The 19,218-nt window shown below is 35.6% G+C and overlaps 1 protein-coding gene across 1 annotated transcript in view; it reads left to right on the forward strand.

Annotated features, from left to right (window-relative positions):
* Window positions 1-1,411: 1,411 nt before the first annotated feature.
* Window positions 1,412-19,218, forward strand: part of Fbxo28 (F-box protein 28) — a 33,205-nt gene continuing 15,398 nt past the window's right edge. Inside the window, exons 1-3 of the mRNA XM_005326515.5 lie at window positions 1,412-1,720; window positions 15,411-15,520; window positions 18,386-18,524. Of these exons, the coding sequence (XP_005326572.1) occupies window positions 1,454-1,720; window positions 15,411-15,520; window positions 18,386-18,524 (516 nt within the window). The 5' untranslated portion in view covers window positions 1,412-1,453. The remainder of the gene's footprint in view (window positions 1,721-15,410; window positions 15,521-18,385; window positions 18,525-19,218) is intronic.

Consider the following 19,218-nt stretch of genomic DNA (forward strand, 5'->3'; position numbering starts at 1 on the left):
TTAATTGTTTTGCTGGAAAATAATTAGTATATAATAAAAATTCATGGTAGCTATTATGAAGACAAACAACAATAAGTGTTGGTGAGGATGTGGGGAAAAGGGTACACTCATACATTGCTGGTGGAACCGCAAATTGGTGCAGCCAATATGGAAAGCAGTATGGAGATTCCTTGGAAATCTGGGAATGGAACCACCACTTGACCCATCTATCCCTCTCCTCAATCTATATCCAAAAGACTTAAAAACAGCATACTACAAGGGCACAGCCACATCAATGTTTATAGCAGCACAATTCACAATAGCTAAACTGTGGAACCAACATAAATGCCCTTCAGTGGATGAATGGATAAAAAAAGTGTGGCATATAGACACAATGGAATTTTACTCAGCAATAAAAGAGAATAAAATCATGGCATTTCAGGTAAATGGTTAGCATTGGAGAAGATAATGCTAAGTAAAGTTAGCCAATCCCAAAAAAAACAAATGCTCAATGTTTTCTCTGATACAAGGAGGCTGACTCATGGTGGGGCAAGGAGGGAGAGCATGGGAAGAATAGATGAATTCTAGATAGGGCAGAGGGATGGGAGGGAAAGGGAGGAGGCAGGGGATTAGCAAGGATGGTGGAATGGATAGTTATCATTATCCAAAGTACATGCATGAAGACACGAATTGGTGTCAACATACTTTATATACAACCAGAGATATGAAAAATTGTGCTGTATACATGTAATAAGAATTGTAATGTATTGCACTCTCATTAATTTTTTAATCAATAAAAATTCATTATCTTAAATTATACAATTCATTATTTTTAGTATATTCACAAGTTGTGCAACCATCAGCACTATAAATTCCATTTCATCCAAAAATATACTGTGCACACATTACCGTTGTTTCTCTTCCATACTTCTCCAGTCCTGTGGCAAATACTAATCTTTTCTTTTAAGACTTCAGCTACTTCATTTAAATGGAATTATATAATAAATGGTCCTTTGTGCTTGTCTTCTTTCACTGAACATTTTTTTAAGGCTTGTCTTTGCAGTAGTTTTACCGATAATTTTATTCTTTTTTGTTTGCCTAAATCAATTTATTACCATGATTCTGGGAAAATGGTAATATTCTAACTATATTATTATTTTTATTATCAATATTTTTATTGTCTTCTGTGAGGAAATTCTTCAAGAAAACTGTACCAGTGAAGTTCATCTTAATAGCTAGGATTCCCTTGCTCTCAAGTGGTTTCCAATCTTAGATAAAAGAGTCTAGGACGACCACCTTTCTTGAGGTTTTCCAGCTCTTTCCTCATTTCCACTTGAACAAACACCAAGCCTGTCACCCCAGAGCTCCTCCCTCTCCCCTAGGTGTCCCCTCCCCGAGGTTGCAGGAGGAGGAAGTGACGCGCCGGAAGTATCCCCGTTCCCCTTACAGTGGGGGAAGAAATCAAACTCCCAAGATGGCGGCGGCGTCGGAGGAGCGGATGGCTGAGGAAGGAGGCGGCGGCCACGGCGACGGCGGCTCCTCTTCAGCCGCCGGCTCTTCTCAGCGACAGCTCCCACCGCCTCCGCCACAGCCTCCGCAGCCGGGGTCCCAGGCACCCCCAGTGCCGGCGCTGGCTCCGGACCAGCTGCCTCAAAACAACACTCTGGTGGCGCTGCCCATCGTAGCTATCGAGAACATCCTCAGCTTTATGTCCTACGACGAAATTAGCCAGCTTCGTCTGGTGAGGCCCCTGGGGACCCGGCCGCCCCTTCCTCTGGGCCGAGTTCTGTGGAGGGGAGGCGCGGGGATTGCGTTCCCGGGGAGGGAGCCAGCCTGTGCGAGATCCCGTAGCTCGCCCCTCCCGGTCTCGAACTGAGTCTTGGCGTCGGTCAGCGGGAGTGGGCTCGTTCCTGATTGCGCTGTGGCTGCGGGCTCGGGGGCTACTTCCCTAGAGAACTTGGCCCCTAGTCGGGAAGCGGGACCGCGGGTGAAGTGGAGTTGGGTTTTCCACGTATCTGGCCGGAGCGTGGACCCCCCCCCCAGGGGTCTTGTTTCCTGTCTCTTATATACCGCCTCCCAACCCCTGGCCCGAGTTGGCAGGCAAAACTCGAAAGTGGGCTGATCCCAGCCATACTTGGTTTGTCTTGCAAGAATAACGAAGGTATTGTTCCCCCCAATCACTCAAAGCTTCCTTGTTGGAGAAGATGAAGTAGGGGTCGTCGATTCTCCCCAAACCCCGGTAGAGATAGTGAAAAATTGGAACGTGTTTTCGTGGCTTTAACCCAAACGTCCTGCTTGACCACTAAAGTAGAGCCCTGGGAAATGACCATTCTGGCCCCTCCTCACCCTGACACTTCCCCTCCAAGTGAAGTAACTTGCCCTTTGACAGCCCCCACCTCTTTTGCAATTCATTTTTAAACTGGTGCTTTAAGTCCACCCTCCAGCTTTAGGAGAGGTTTATTTATACTTTAAAATCACAGTTGTTCTGTCCAGGATATTTTAAAACAAAAAATTTGCCATTGGAATTTTATTTCACCCCAGTGACTTGACTGAAGATTTGATGAATGTCTTAGTTCAGTCAGATATTTTGCTTCCTTTCAGCGAATTTATCTTTAAGTGGTCAGGAAATTGAAGGAGGTGGACATTTTGAAGTGATTGCAAGCCGATTCTGTGTAGAAGCTATATCTGCCTGGGATTGTTTTTAAGAGGACAAAGACATTTTGTAAATGTGCTGTGTATAAGCATTTCTTATTAATCAATATGCCATATTTTAGGCTTAGGCCTCCAGTCTGAATTGGTTATAATCGCATTTTTCAAAGGAAATAATATTTTTAAAAGAAAGCTTGTAAATATTCACACTGATGGCCAATTTTTTCGTAGTCAACACAGCAGTTCAATCATGCCAGTCTGCAGAATGGAAAATTTCTTCAGTTGAAAATAGATATTTCAAAATTTATTGTCCCTAATTTTCAAAATATTTCATCCTAGAATTTTGTTTAGAATCTTAAATATTTCTTCAGATTTCTACAGACTGGTGTTTGATCCAAATTTACACTATATACACATGGTGTCTGGAAATTGAACAGAACATTTGATTGAATTGAGCTATTCAGCCAGACAATGGCTCTGTGAAGCTTGAAGTGTTCACAGTTGTGTTTCATTATAAATGTAGAGGAAAACTGTGGGTTTTGTTAGCTTATTTGTTAGTCATTTTACTGTTTTAAAGTTAGAACATTCTTAAGGGGGGAGGGACAGCCCATCTTAGAGAACAAGAGTTAAACACATTCCACAGTTTATTAATAAGTAATAATCTCTTTCAAGTGATATATTCAGCTGCATGCTTAATTTTTTAAGCAGTTCTCGTTTTTTTGGTCTTTTAAGGTTACAAATTTATCATTTCAGACATTTTCTGAAGGAGTCCCTTTAGTACCAACTCCCACTCCCACCTCCAGGAAAAGATTTTGTAGCCAGTTTTACATCTGCAAACAAGTTTTGTTTTTGTTTTGTAATGAAGATTTTTTTCTTTCTTCCAGGTTAATGGATAGTTCTTAAATAGATTAAATGGATAATCTTTTGTGGGAATTTAGAGGTGTCTTTGGTTTTAGAGTTATTGGTTTGATTTCGGAAGGTACATTTCAGGTAGCATCATAAAAGAAAGATGTTCTTTCTTGCCACTAGGTGTCAGAGTTAATTTAATTATGTTTTTTAATGAAATTAAGACAGTGCCTGGTTTTCAATTTAAGTGGTTATTTATATCTAAAGAATTGTTTACCAAAAAAGAAATCTTGAGACTTAAGTATTGGTACCTGCTGTATGTATTGCAAAATTTCTTTCATTTTAAGATTTTTTTAAGAAGAATTAAAACTGGATATGCTTGAAAGAGAATAATATTGAGAACAGAATTCATTTTTGTAAAGCCAAATGGAAAATTCATTTCCATTAGCTATTTGGTGGAATGATGAGCTAGCTTGTGCATTGTGTGGGTGTTTTGTTTTGTTTGGACTTTTTTCTTCCTTCCTACTTACTTACCTTATCCTATATGACCTCACTCATAGCCACTGTTAGCACTAACTTAGAGGACAAGTATACAGTCCATGTGCTTATTTTCTTTGAAAGATTTCCTCTAAGTAGAAATTGCTTAGAATAATGTTTTTTTTCAATTATTTGTGCAGGTTAGTTGATAAGTCTTTGTCTCCAGTTACCATGAATAATTGAAATTTGACTCCAGTTCACTGATTTCCAAGGGACTGTCTGAATGCCTTATTAAATTGGATCTTTTTCTGTCATTGATATTGTTCCAAACATGTACCTAAAACCTGCAAATCCTGATTACACAGAAATAGTTTTATATTTAACTCTTTAAAAGTATTTAAAATTATTTGGATGAACACAGCTTTTGAAATGACAAAACACATATTTTGTTATCCAATAAAACAAAATTTTGCCTGTGCTACATTATTAGTGTGTCACCCAGGCCCCCTTAGTAGGTACATGAGAGACTTTGAAACAAGTGCCAGAAGTCCCCTACCCTTAGAGAACAGGTCAAAGGTAACTTTGAGCCTGTAACTTTGGCTCATAAGCACAGTATTCTTAATCTGCTGAAAAATAAGTACTGGAGGCTTTTAAGAGATGTTTTAGAGAGAGGCACTGTCAAAGGTATTTCCCTGTGATTCAAGTGGAACCATTAGTGGTTCAGAACACAGTTTAATGAGAATTCTTATTTATTATCTGGAATGAAGTTATCTAGTCAGCAACAAAATGTATAGAAACACACTTTGTCCTAAGACATTTTTCTAGAGTGCTCTAAGTAATCAGTCTGCTACCTATGTATAATTCTTTCACATCTTCAAATGTTAGAAGAGTTTTGTTAACCATATTTCACTGCATAATTGTTGAGCTGATTTTATGCCAAAATTTTCCCCAAAAGCAGGGTGCAACTGTTATGTGAAACTTAAAAATTGTGCCAGTATTACTTAAAAATCATTTATTACTAAACTGTCTTTGGTACAAGATGAGGATGCATGTAATAGTTGTGAATATATGTTAAAACTGAATAGTCCAAATTGGTGCACATCATTTCTTCATGACAGTTAAGTGAACATTAGTTATTGATTTGTGACTACTAGTCAAAATATTACACTTGGGAAAATTTACTATGATTCTGTGAAGTATGGACTTACAGAATTAACTCTGTCTGAAGACTCTGTGCCACTATCATTGGTTTTATTATCTGACACAAATGCCCACCCCAGTCTTCAGTGCCACTCTTATTAGATGTGTTTATAGTTAGTGCTGCAGCACTCTAAACAAAACCACACCAGTTCCACTTTGGGAAATAAATACTGACAATGCACATGGGCTGAAAAAGACAAACGTGCATCCATATAACACTGGTGAATGCACTGCTGCTCTGTTTACCTTTTAAGTGGCATGAGGAACAGTATTATACCGTGCTATAATTATGTGTTGAAAAGTTATAAGCCAATTTTTGTACTGAAAAAAACAGGTTGTTATGCAGTGGCAACTATTTATTCAGGGTAGAGTAGGTCAGTTGGTAGAAAACTTGAAGGAAAATGGGGGAAATTACTTCTTTTAAAACAGGAAGGTTTTGTTGTTGTTTTTTGGTACTGGGCATTAAACTCAGAGGAACTCCACCACTGAGCCACATCCCCAGCCCTATTTTGTATTTTATGTAGAGACAGGGTCTCACTGAGGCTGGTTTTGAACTGATAGTCCTGCCTCAGCCTCCTGAGTGGCTGGTATTACAGGCTTGTACCACCACACCTGGCTAAAGCAAAAAAAAAGTTTTGGTTTAAAGTATGGTACTCTCTGCCTTGTATTGCTCAATGTATACCAAGAGTTCTCAAGTTTTTCTTTCATTCAAGCATTATAATTATATATAGTATTTGGGTTTCTTTTTGACAAAATTATACATATAAGGAATTTGCTTTCAGTTCCCATTTCCTCTCCCTTTTCTCCCTTTCTCCATTCCCCTTTTCTCCCTCCTCTACTTAACTGAGCTTCCCTTCACTCCTTTGTTTATTTTTGATTGGTACTTTTTATGTATACATAAATGAGTATTCCCTTTGGTACATTTTTATATCTATAAAACATAATTCTGGGTCTGGGGCTATAGCTCAGTGGCAGAGCACTTGCCTAGCATGTGTGAGGCTCTGGGTTCAATCTTCAGCACCACATAAAAGTAAACATATAAAATAAACATATAAAATGAAGTTGTCCATGCACAACTACAAAAAAATTAAAAAACATAATTCTGTTGTAGATTCATTCCGTATTTCTCTCCCCTCCAACCTCGTGCCCTCTCATTCTCCTGCTCTACCAATCTCCCCCCCGGCTGCCTTCTTTCCCTTATTTTGCTTTAGCTTCCACATATGAGAAAAAACATTTGACTGTTGATTTTCCAAGCCTTGCTTATTTCACTTAGCATGATTTTCTCTCCTGTACAGTCTAAAAAGTTATTGGAAGTCCTAAGAATTTACCTTAAAAAATTCTAGAAAACACAAAAATGCCCAACATATGCCATTAGCTGCCAGAACAGTAATATCATCATTGTCTTATTGCCTTTAGAAAATGATGTTTGGATACTTGTTAGAAAATAAATAAAAAGTCAAATAACTTCTTAGCATTATGAGAATAGTTTGATCTTACAGATTTACAGAAAGTATCCTTTGAATCCCTGGAGTCCCCATACCACACCTTAAGAACCATGCTCTGTACTGTGTTCTATAGAGAATGCACTCTGTTGGCAAATTTTTATAGAGTTTTTTCCCTCCCACATCTCTTCCTCAGGCTTTTAATCTTCTTAACTGGTACTTAAGAGTAGGTAAGAAATTATAATCGATTGGGGACAGTTTATTCTTCCTGCTAATTTTCTTAAAATAAAGGGGCTCAATCAGTAAATCTGTCAGCAGTGTAATCGTGGAGACATAATGTATACCCTTCCTTGAGCATATTTACAAAGCACCAGAATAACAGATGCAAAGATAGTAAATACACAAATGTTCGGTTAACCAGGAGACTTTCTCAAGATAATGAGTTCTTAATCAGTAAAAATGGAAGAAAATTCCCATCAGAAAAAAGTGACATATAATGATGAAATTGGAGAAGAGTGATAAAAGGATTGAGGAGCTTAAATTTGAAGTATATTAAATATTCTGGATTATTAGTCAGTCTTCCCTCAGCCTTGAACTTTTTTATTTCACAAACCAGTCAAATGTAAGAAACCAGGCTGAAATAGCATTTATAGGGGGAGCAAAAAGGATATTTAAAAAAATTTTTTTTTGTCTTTTAATATCATCATTATTTCATAAGAGTGACTAGATATATCTGCATACACTGTGCTATAATTTAGATCTGGAATGTCCTTTCGAACGCCTAGATATTAAAGATTTGGTCCCAAGCTTGTTACTCTTGAGAGGTGATGGAAATGTTTTTAAGTGGGGCCTAGTGGGAGGTCTAAGTCATTCATGTGTGTCCTGGAGGAGGACTATTGAACTCCAGTTTATTTCTCTCTCCCATACTTCCTGCCACAAAGTGAACAGTTTTGCTCTGACACACACTCCTATCATGACCTACAATCTCTGCCCTTCAGTTGCCTAAAAGCAATGTCAGCCCAGTCATGGACTGGAACCTCCAAAACTGTGAGCCAAAATAAACCTTTCCATTTGTAAACTGTTTATCTCAGGTGTTTGTTGCAGTAACAGAAAGTGTACACACCCTGATAAGTTCCATGTGATACAGATTCTTAAAATATTAACAGTAACAGAAAGTGTACACACCCTGATAAGTTCCATGTGATACAGATTCTTAAAATATTAAAAAAGGTACTGTATTAAAAGAGTGATCTGTGCATGTAAATCCAATTTTGTGATTTGGAGACTAGAAGCAAAGAGAACACAACCAACTGCTTTCACCATGAAAGATTAAATGAAACAAACATGAGGTTGTTTACTTTCCCCAACATCTCAGGCCTCTCGGAACACCTACTTCTGTTTTCCTTCTCCTGTGCCTTTCAGCACCTCAAGCGTTTATACTCAGCAAAACCTTCCATGATTCTTTTTCCACCTGAAACAGAATTGAACCCAGGCCCTGGAACATGCCAGGCAAGTACTCTACTGCCAAACAACATCCTGAGCTCCAGCCTTGTGTGATTCTTATCTGAACTTAGCCAATATGTCTTTAAGTTCCCTTTACATCATTATTATAATTCTGGAATTATTTTTGGAAGAGCTTGTTTTCTGTGAGGTATAAGCTCCATGGGGGTGAGAACATACCTCTTTTCATCTTGAATCTGAAGGCCTTAGTCTGTGATTCGATATAAGCACTTTATGTCTGTTGAATAAGTAAAAGTCCTTTGAATATAAAAGTCCTTTAAATAAAGTTATAATAGTGTTAAAAATTGCTGCTTAATACCTCCAATAAAGATTAGAAGTTCTTTTTAATTTTTTAGTGCACCTAAGATCTTTAACAGATAATAAGGCCATTTTAAGAAAATGGGTGACTCAATTCTTATGAGAATAAAAATTGATAAGGTAATCTGCAGTGATTATATAATGAGCAGATAGCCATTTATAATAGTGCATCAGATCTTCTTCATTTTAATCAACACTCAAGTCTTTATATTAATGAGGAGAATAGGCTGGACATGGTGGCACACACCTGTAATCCTAGCAGTTTGGGAGGCTGAGACATGATAATCGCCAGTTCAAAGCCAGCCTTAGCGACGGCGAGGCACTAAGGAATTCAGTGTCTGAATAAAATATAAAATAGGGGTAGGGATGTGGCTCAGTGGTTGATTGACCCATGAGTTCAATACCCAGCCACCCCCCAGAAAAAGAAAGAATAATAACAGATAATAAAAAACAATAATCAGAATAGGTGTTCTCTTTATGGAGTCATTATAGGAATTCTGGGAACAGACTTCTTGTTTTTCTCAGCCAGTGTTAAAATGAATTTATATTTTCTTTCCAAGTGAGTAATCTAGGTGAGATACCTAGAAAATGTAAAATTTGTTGTAATTCTACCTGTAGACATTTGAGGATTACATATATATATGTGTGTGTGTGATATATACATACCCACAATATAGTAACAAAATAATCTTGGGAAATCATGCAAGGTAGGTGGAATTTTTTTTATAAAGGATTACAGTATTATGTAAGAGGTGGCAAGTTGTAGCTATATTTAAGTGAGGGAAAATAAGATGAGTTCATAGTAAGAGGAAATAGAACAAAAGAAGATCCAGAATGGTTGTGATTCATTCATTATTCATTTCTAAATGATTTTTTCATTTGTCATTAACTTTTGGCACATTTGCTTTCTTTCACTTGTATTCATTCTTTCTCTAAATATGTATATGCACACATGTGCACATACATAGCAGACAAGGATATGTGTATCTCACATATACATTTATTAAATCATTTGAGATATGCAAATATAATTATATGTTCCCCCTAAATATCTTTCTTCCATAATCACAATATCATCACTTTCAAGAAATTTAACATTGCAGATTATATTCAAATTTCTCAATTACCACCAAAATGTCCTTTATAGCTCTTGTGGGAGGTGTTATATTTTGAATCTAATAAAGGAAGGATTCAACTCTAGTCTAGAACACTCCCCACCTCCCTCCCTCCCTCCCTCCCCACTCTCTCTCACATACACACACACACACACACACTCTCTCTCTCTCTTTTTCATTCTTTCTTGGCATTGACATATTTGAAGAGTCTACCTACCACTTGGCTTGTGTAAAATGTTGAGAACTATAGGGCATCAAATGAATACCTTTTTTAAAAATTGGGTTACATTACACTATATTCCTCTAAGATATAAATAGTTTTATATTTTAACTTTTTTTTTTTTTTTTTTTTGGTCTTCCTTTTAGGAACTGGGGATTGAACCCAGGACTTTCACACATATGAGGCACATACTTTGCCACTGAACTACATTCCAGCCCACATTTTGGTATTTTTGAAATAGGAATGTATCTTGATTCACTTTTGTATATATTATTGTAGCATTATTTCTTGGATTCCCCCCCCCCCAGACCTTTGATTAAATTGATCATATGTCTTTGTCCCCATAGTATCTTAAAATTAAAGAAATCCAGCATACTGTTTTTCATGTTAACTAAGTTATGTGAGAAAAAATGATATGAATTATGATTATAAGACATATATTGTAAGTCTCAGTGTCAGCTGTTTAAAAACATTCATCTTTAACTCAGTTATCATTAGATATTAAAAGAAAACAGCATGTCTTGCATTAGTAACAAGGGCCATTTTGGCATAGTAAATCTAAAAAAGATTTCTAAACAAATACAAGAAATATTTGTCTTACTGAACACTTAAATGAGAAAGTGAAAAAAGGATAAACATGGCATTTTAACTCCTGAATTAACAAACTAAGAAAAACTGCATCTATTATTCAGCAAGTAGCAAGAACTTCATCTAAATATCAGTATCAAACCAGTAATTTTTCCTATTCCCTTTGGGGGTATTTTTTTAGTGTTTTATAGTTTATATTTTTCCTAATCTTTAAGTGCCTTGATATTTTGGGGAAGGGGGCTTTTTTGTACTTAAAAATTTTTAATGAAGCCAGGCATAGGGGCATATGCCTGTAATCCCAGTGGCTCAGGAGGCTGAGGCAGAAGGATTTCAAGTTCAAAGCCAGCCTCAGCAACTTAATGAGGCTCCATGCAACTTAGGGAGACTCTGTCTCAAAAAAAAAAAAAAAAAATAGGCTGGGGATGTGGCTGAGTGGTGAAGCACCCTGGGTTCAATACCTGGTACTAAAAAAAAAAAAAAAAAAAAATGTTTGTAGTGACATCTCAAGCTTTTTATTTTCATAAAGTATATTAATTTTAAAAGCATATTATTGATGTGAATGCCTATATTGCATTGAGTTTGCCATCTCAAGACTATAAACATCTTGTTAATTAACATATATACATCTGTTATCTTTGCTATTCCTATGGTTTTGCAGCTATCATACTGTGTAAATTGATTATAGCTTTTTAAATAAAAAGACAAGGGTAACAGTGAAGGCTGTTCCCTATAACATCATTTACATTTTTTTTTAATGGTCAACCATTTTTTTTTAAATGATACATAAGTATCATATAGATTTATTTATTTGTTTGGTACTAAGGCTTGAACTCAGGGGCACTCCACCACTAAGCCATATCCCAGCCCTGTTTTGTATTTTATTTAGAGAAGGTCTCACTGACTTGACTAGTGTCTTGCTTTTGCTGAGGCTGGTTTTGAACTTGTGATCCTTCTACCTTAGCCTCCTGAGCCACTGGAATTACAGGCCTGAGCCACCGTGCCCAGCAATCCATACAGATTTTTTGAGGTGCCATTTGATGTTTCCACATATTACACATTATTTAATGTTCTAATCCTGGTAAACATCTATCTCTTCAAACCTTTATCATTTCTTTATAGTGAATACTGCATTTAAAATCCTTTTATTTATCTTTTTTAAAATATAAGCTACTTTATCCTTATCTGTAGTTACTATTCTAGGCAATAGCATAGCAGAACTTCTTAGTCCTATTTAATTGTAACTTAGTACCCATTGATCACCCTCTCCCCATCCCTCCCAGCCTCTGCTAAGCTCCATTCTCCTTTCAGTGTCTATGAGCCCTGATGATTTTTCTACTTGGTCATCATCTGCATTGTCTTCTGGGGTCTTATTTTACTGTCATATTGCTAGGATTTTTAAAATTTAATACACAATATTTCTTTCTTTTAGCCTTAGAAAATTATTAACATAACAACAACCTTAAATTTAGAGCTATACGTTTTTTTGGGGGGGGCAGGGGATACTAGGGATTGAACTCAGGGACACTCGACCACTGAGCCACATCCCCAGCCCTATTTTGTATTTTGAGACAGGGTCTCACTGAGTTGCTTAGCACTTTACAGTTGCTGAGGCTGGTTTTGAATTGGTGATCCTCCTGCCTCAGCCTTCTGACCCAGGGGGATTACAGGCATGCACCACTGTACCCAGCTGGAGCTATACTTTAAATGAGACAATTTTTTGTTGTTGTTTGGGGTTTTTTTGTTTGTTTGTTGTGTGTGTGTGTGTTGCTAGGGATTGAACCTAGGGCCTCAGGCTTTTGCACTCTCTGGATTGAGACATAGCCCCATCCCTAAATGAGATACTTTTACTTGCAAGTTAGTATACACTTCCAACAGTGATCATTAAATTCCTGGCCTTGGGGAAATTCTGTGTATTTCTGTTTTCCTGTGGTCACTTTGTTTCTTTTCGAATTCTAAACAAAAGATGTATGCACGTTCTTTCCAGTTCTTGTGCTGACAATCAGTGTTTACAGAACATGAAAGGAGGACAGTGTTGACTAATGTTTCACATATATTTACTTTGTCTTTTGTAGTGATATTTTAATTTCTTTGTCAACTCTTTTCTTTTTTTCTTCAACCATCTTCAAACTACAAATGCCAGTTGAAGTTTCATTTGTAGGCATTTACTTTTTTTAATACAATTATTATAATTATATTTTAGTTGTACTTGGACACACTATCTTTATTTTATTTATTTTTATGTGGTGCTGAGGATCGAACCCAGGGCCTCACACATGCTAGGCGGGCGCGCTCTACCACTGAGCCACAATCCCAGCCCTGGCATTTACTTTATTTATCTTTGACTTCTTCTCTTGGAGTTTATCTACATTGACTTCAGCTATCTCCAGAGAAATTTCCAGAACCATATCTTTAGTACTAATATTCCAGGGCTTACAGAAAATAACTAACTATCCTAGTATGAGATCTTTCAAAAATGAGTAATCTTTTCTTTTTTCAAGTGATTTCTTATTATCTTGATCTCCCTGCTCAAAACACAGAAAATTCTATTCTCATTTTTGTCCAAACTAGTCAATACTAATATCCAGTTGAATTTTAAGATGATTAGTGAAAGACAGGTAAGCCCTAGCACTAGCTAGATTCAGTGCAGCAAAATTCAAAATAATTTCAGCAATACCTTGAAAAAAATTTTAATAGTAATTGACCTTTGTTGTTTTTCTCTGTTGTTTTCACTGCTGAGAAACTATTTCATCTCTGACGTCAACTGCATTGTGAATGTAATTATAACGTCTGTGGAGACTACAAGGTTATGTTAGAGGGTACATAACAGGTCTTTCTTTTTAATAACTCTTTCCATATTATGATGTAAAGCATCAAGTAGTTTTGACAACAAAAATTAGTTTTTGCAGTCCCCAACTTTTACTTTCCGTAGGTACCACTTTCAAGTTCTTTGGCTGATCTTCTATTGATTTTCTACTATGAAAGAAGAGAGGTTAGGTATCCCATATTTTACACCGAAAAACACACTGCCATTTCCTTTCTCCGATAATATAGTAAAAGTTTATTTTCTGCTGGGCACAGTGGCACATGCCTGTGATCCCAGCAGCTCAGGAGACTAAAGCAGGAGGAATGCAAGTTTAAAGCCAACCTAAGCAACTTAAATGAGACTCTGTCTCAAAATAAATTTTTAAAAGGGATGGGGATGTGGCCATTGGATTCATTCCCTAGTAACAAAGTATTTTCTTCTCACATAAAACATGGTACTAGTGTCTGTGACAATGTGGTTATTCAGGATTAGGATACTGATTGTCAAAGTATGGTCCAGGGAACCAACAGCAATTCCTAGGATCTTTCTAGGGGTCCATAAAATCTAAAATATTTTTGTTAAACAATATTAAGATATTTGTGTTTTTGACTCATTATTTCACAGCTATAGAGTGGCAGTTTTCCAATAGTTGTGTGAAATGGAATGATGTCTATATACTGACAGTAAATAAAACGTGTGCTTATGTGTTCTTATGTTTTTTAAAAGGTTTCTAAGTTCTCAACTTTTCAAAAATGTAATATAATGTCACTATATTTTGTTTTGGAAGTAAGAGTTATTTTTCATTAAAAACTGTTAAATGTTAACTTGTTTGCTGGATTTTTTTTCAGTGACACTGAACAAATATTGATAACTGGTTTAATTTAATTAGAAATAGATTCTACCACATTTTAAAATAACGTTCATTAGAAATTACTCTGGGTACTTTTTATTATGTTTTAATTTATTATGAGGTGAAAAGAACTGTTTTCCTTAATACTTTTCACATGGCATGCTGTGTTATAGGAACAATCTAGTATTAATATTAGAATAGTAAGGCCTTCAGGAACTTCATCCCAGTTTGCCAGAATGATTTTTCTTCCTATATTTTCGGGAGGAAACAAGTAGATTGCTTCATCAGCATTTCATTTCAACAAATATTTTTCAAGCATTTGTGCTTAGATACTATGAGAAAAATAGAAGCATAAGATAAATTGTGTGTAATTGACCTGGCCATGTCAGAAATTTATTTCAGTGTCTTAAGTACCCATCCCTATCCAGTGATCAACATTCAGGTTGATGACTGGATTGCTGCAGAATTCTCCGCAATCAAAAACCAAACAGATATTATATATTAGGTTTAATTAAGATACAAAAGATAGGAGCTGGGGTTATGGCTCCACTGTGGCCGAGCGCTTTCCTGGCATGTGCGAGGCCCTGGGCTCAATCCTCAGCACCACATAAAAATAAATAAATAAAATAAAGATATTGTGTCCAATTAAGGAATAAATATTTTTTTAAAAAGATACAAAAGATGCTAGGATATCTCAGAAATATAACAAATATGCGGGGAAACGTTTTTTAATTAGCGTTAACCAAATGATTTAGCATGTATTATTCTACTGATACCCCTATAACTAAAAATACTGTTCACAGTGTATTGATGGCTGTCTCAGGTGCTCAAACGATAGCTGACATGCACAAAATACATACAGATTGGGTTTAAGATGAGCCGTTTTGACTTCTGATCTTTTGCTTTTACTTAAAAAAGCACCATGTTCCTTCAGAGTTCGAAATAGTTCTTTCTCCTACACTTGAAGATATTTTGGAGGATATAGCAGAAATTAGTCTAAAGGCTTCGACCTCTTATTCTCTATAGTTAAATTACTAGAAGAAATAAAAATTCTCATTTGCTTATAATTGATATAAATTTTGTGAGAGGTTTGACTGAAGTTTGAGTGTACATTTTTGGCTAACGGAAATTTTCTTGTTCCATGCTATTAAAAATCTTCAAATACATTGTTTTACGGATCTTAATAACTAACCTCTGAGAACATTCAGTTGACACTTAAATTATATTCATTTGCCCATAATGTAATATTAGTAATGAGATGCCATAGAAATTACATAGATTAAGGGATTTACCCACTGCCACTAATAAGAGATTCAGACACCAATTGGTGAACAAGTAGAGAGAACTTTTGGTCATCAGTTAATTGTCTATTAATAATTTAGTTATTAATTTTGTTTTTATTCTGCCTCCCCTGTCCTCATAGGTTTGTAAAAGAATGGACTTGGTCTGCCAGAGAATGTTGAATCAGGGATTTCTGAAAGTTGAAAGGTACCATAATCTATGTCAGAAACAAGTTAAAGCACAACTTCCAAGGTATGATATGGCAACCAATGGAATTAATTTATAGTTGGGGGTATTTTTGTTTCTTGTTTCAGAGGCTTTTGTTTGTTTTTATTTTTGTAAGGATAGTCTTTATTTGTTTATTTATTTAGAGACAGGATCTTGATGTGCTGCTTGGACTGGCCTTGAACTTGCAATCCTCGGATTATAAGCATGCATCACTGTACGTGGCTACACTTTTAGTGTTAAATAGTTTTCAACTTTTTCCTAGCAAAGAACTCACAGGTACATTAAGTGGGCAGCTTTGGTTATATAGTGGTGAGCCCAGCTGCCTTTCAGAATCATAAGTGATTTTTACTGTCACTCTCCACTCTCACCATTTTTGTTCAGCATTTTATTAGATTTTAAAGTCAGGGAAATAAACAAGAAAATGAAATAAAAGTCATCCAACTATGCAAAGATGACAAGTTCTCATATACAAGGATTACACTGTTGTATAATTAGAGGTAATTAACAAGTTCAGCAAGGATGTGGGTATAAGATTAATATGCAAAAATCAATTGTTATTTCTGTATAATGAACCATCAAAAATGAAGTGAAAAAGACAATTCAATTTATATAGTAGCATTAATACGAATAAAATACTTAGTAGTAAATATCATAAAAGAAACCTGCAAAAGGCATTGTGGCACATGCCTGTAATCCCAGTTACTTAGGAGTCAGAGGCAAGAGGATCACAAGTTCAAGGCCAACCTGGACAATTTAATGAGATCATGTTTCAAAATAAAAGGCTAAGGAGGTAACCCAGAGATAGAGTACTTGCTTAACTTGAGAGTTGTATGCCAAAAACTACAAGGCATTGTTGAAAAAAAGTAAAAAAGACTTAAAGCAATAGAAGGATATTTTTAGTTCTTGGATTGGAAAACTGGTCAGTATTTCCCAAATTGATCTATACATGCAGTGCATTCCCTATCAAAATCCCAGCTGTCTTTATTTGTAGCACACAAGAGACTGATCCTAAAATTCCTTTGGAAATAAAAGAGATTCAGAATAACCGAAATCATCTTTACGAATAAAAATATTGGAGGACTAACATTTCCTGATTTCTAAACCAGCAGCAGTGATCAAAACAGTATGGTACAGGTATAAGGATAGATATGTATCAATGAAATAGAATCAAGAGTCCAGAAAATAAACCCTTCTATATTGACTCAGTTGATTTTCAACAAGTATGCAAATACAACTTAATGGGGGAAAGAACAGTGTTTTCAATACTGCTGCTAGGAAAACCAGGTATCTTCATGTAAATCAAAAGTAGGCAAGTTAATGTCAAAATTTTACAAAGTTTTGAGGCTTAAAGGATACCATCAAGAAAGTGAAAAAAAAAAAAAAAACCCATAGAGAAAATTGTGTGAATCATATGTGATAAGTGACTTGTTTTTAAATTATGTGAGAAACTTTGACAACTCAAAAAACAACCAAATTCAAAGTGGACAAATAATCTCTTTCTCCAGAAAAGATATACTCATATCTGGTAAGCATATGAAAGATGGAAGATGTTCAGTATCAATTGTTATAAGGGAAATGTGAATAAAACCATTACAAGGGGCTGGGGACATATCTCAGTTGGTTGAGTGTTTGCCTTGCACGCACAAGGCCCTGGGTTCAATCCCCAGCACCACCAAAAAAAAAAAAAAAAAATTATTATAACACTTTCCATCTTCTTGGGTGGTGAAATAAGAAACCAAAAATGTTGAGTGAAATGTGGACATATTGGAGCCTTCTTTTATTACCATTGAAATATAAGACAGTACAGCCACTTTTAAAAACAGTTTGGCTGTTTTTAAAAAGTTAAATAGACTTACCATATGACCCAGCAATTTTACTCCTAAAGAGAAACTAAAACGTGTTCACACAAAATCTTATGGGTGGGAGTAGGGGATGTAACTTAGCAGTAAAGTACTTATCTAACATACGTGAGGCCCTGCCTCAGTCCCCAGCGATAAACAGGTACATGCTAGAATATGAATAAACCATGAGAACTATGTTAATGAAAGAAACCAGACCCAAAAACACATACTGTGATTCCTTTTATTACAAACATGTTCAGAATAAACAAATGTATAGAAATAGAAAATAGATTAGTAGTTGGCAGAATGAAGAGTGTTAATGGTTACATGTTCTTCATCTGTGTCCTTCATCTATGATTAAAATGTTCTGTAATTAGGTGGTGATAATTGTACAACGCTGAATATATTAAACACTAAATTGTACACTTTAAAATAGTGAAGTTTATTTGTGTTAATTCCTTGTGAACAAAATTGTTGAAAAGTTTGAAGGAAGTAAATTTCGTTTTTAATTTTTGGTACGTGGGATTGAAACAGGAACCTTGCACATGCCAGGCAAGTGCTCTACTGATAAGCTGTCCCCAGCTCAGGAAGTAAATTTTATGAGCAAAAATATGTAGTCTCTTACCTAAGGTTCCCAATATATTTCTTTCATTTACCTAATTTCTCTGATTTTCATAGCCATTAGAGTGATAAAAGCCAAGAAAACAAGTCAGAGATTGAAATTAAGAAAAAAAAAATTATTTTTTGTAGTGCTATGGCTTTAACTCAGGGCTTCTTGCATTCTAGGCAACTGCTCTATCACGGAACTGTATTCCCAGTCCTAATTCTTTTTTTAATATGAAGTTATTTTTTCCCCAAAACATTTTGTCAGTAAGTGCTAGTCCTCTGGAAGGATTCCTGTGCATTATAATTAAATTATGATCCAAATGTAGATTTCTAAGTTGATAATGTGTAGTATTACACCATTTTATTAAGGCATTTTAATTGTTTAACATTTTAGTTCACAGTTCTGCTTTAATTATCATTTATTTTTGTATCATTATTTTAGGAGAGAGTCAGAAAGGAGAAACCATTCTTTAGCTCGTCATGCAGACATCCTTGCTGCTGTGGAAACAAGGCTGTCACTATTAAATATGACTTTTATGAAGTATGTAGATTCCAATCTCTGCTGCTTCATCCCAGGAAAGGTAAAATACAACTGCTTGTCCAAAATAGCTTGATTGTCTTGTGTAAGTTTTAAATTATTATAAACATTATTATAAATTATTATATATTTTAAATTATTAGAAACTTACTAAAATTATTATAAGTGATTTTTGAGATGTTAGAATTGTTCTTCTGAATAAGTTTCTATGAATGTCTTTGTTATATAGTTATCAAAAAAGATATGTATGTGTGATGTTTATATTTAAAATTCCAATTATGAAACTCACAGTAGAAGCTCTGATCGTCTGTAAAAAGCTTGTTAAGTGTGATTATGCAAGCTTGGCACAGTGACACATGCCTGTAATCTCAGTGACTCTAGAGGCTGAGGCAGGAGGACTGCAAGTTCAAAGCCAGTCTCAGCAACTTAGCAAGGCCCTGACAATTTAGTGAGATACTGTCTCAAAATAATAAAATTTTTAAAAAAGGACCAACTCAATGGTTAAGTGTCCGTGGGTTCAATTCCTGGTACCAAAAGGAAAAAAGAATTCATACTCAAGAAAAAATACTGAATTTTTACTTTCATTAAATGCCTAAGATACTGCAATGCATAAGAGATGAGTTATCCTGCTTTCAAGATTTTGTAATTTGGGGGAGATGGAGAAAGACAAGTTTGTTTTGTTTTGTTGGAGAAATGTTTTATAATGACAATCTTATAAACTTTCAGATTTGACCAGA

Source organism: Ictidomys tridecemlineatus, chromosome 10 (genome assembly GCF_052094955.1).
Source record: "Ictidomys tridecemlineatus isolate mIctTri1 chromosome 10, mIctTri1.hap1, whole genome shotgun sequence".
Taxonomy (NCBI): domain Eukaryota; kingdom Metazoa; phylum Chordata; class Mammalia; order Rodentia; family Sciuridae; genus Ictidomys; species Ictidomys tridecemlineatus.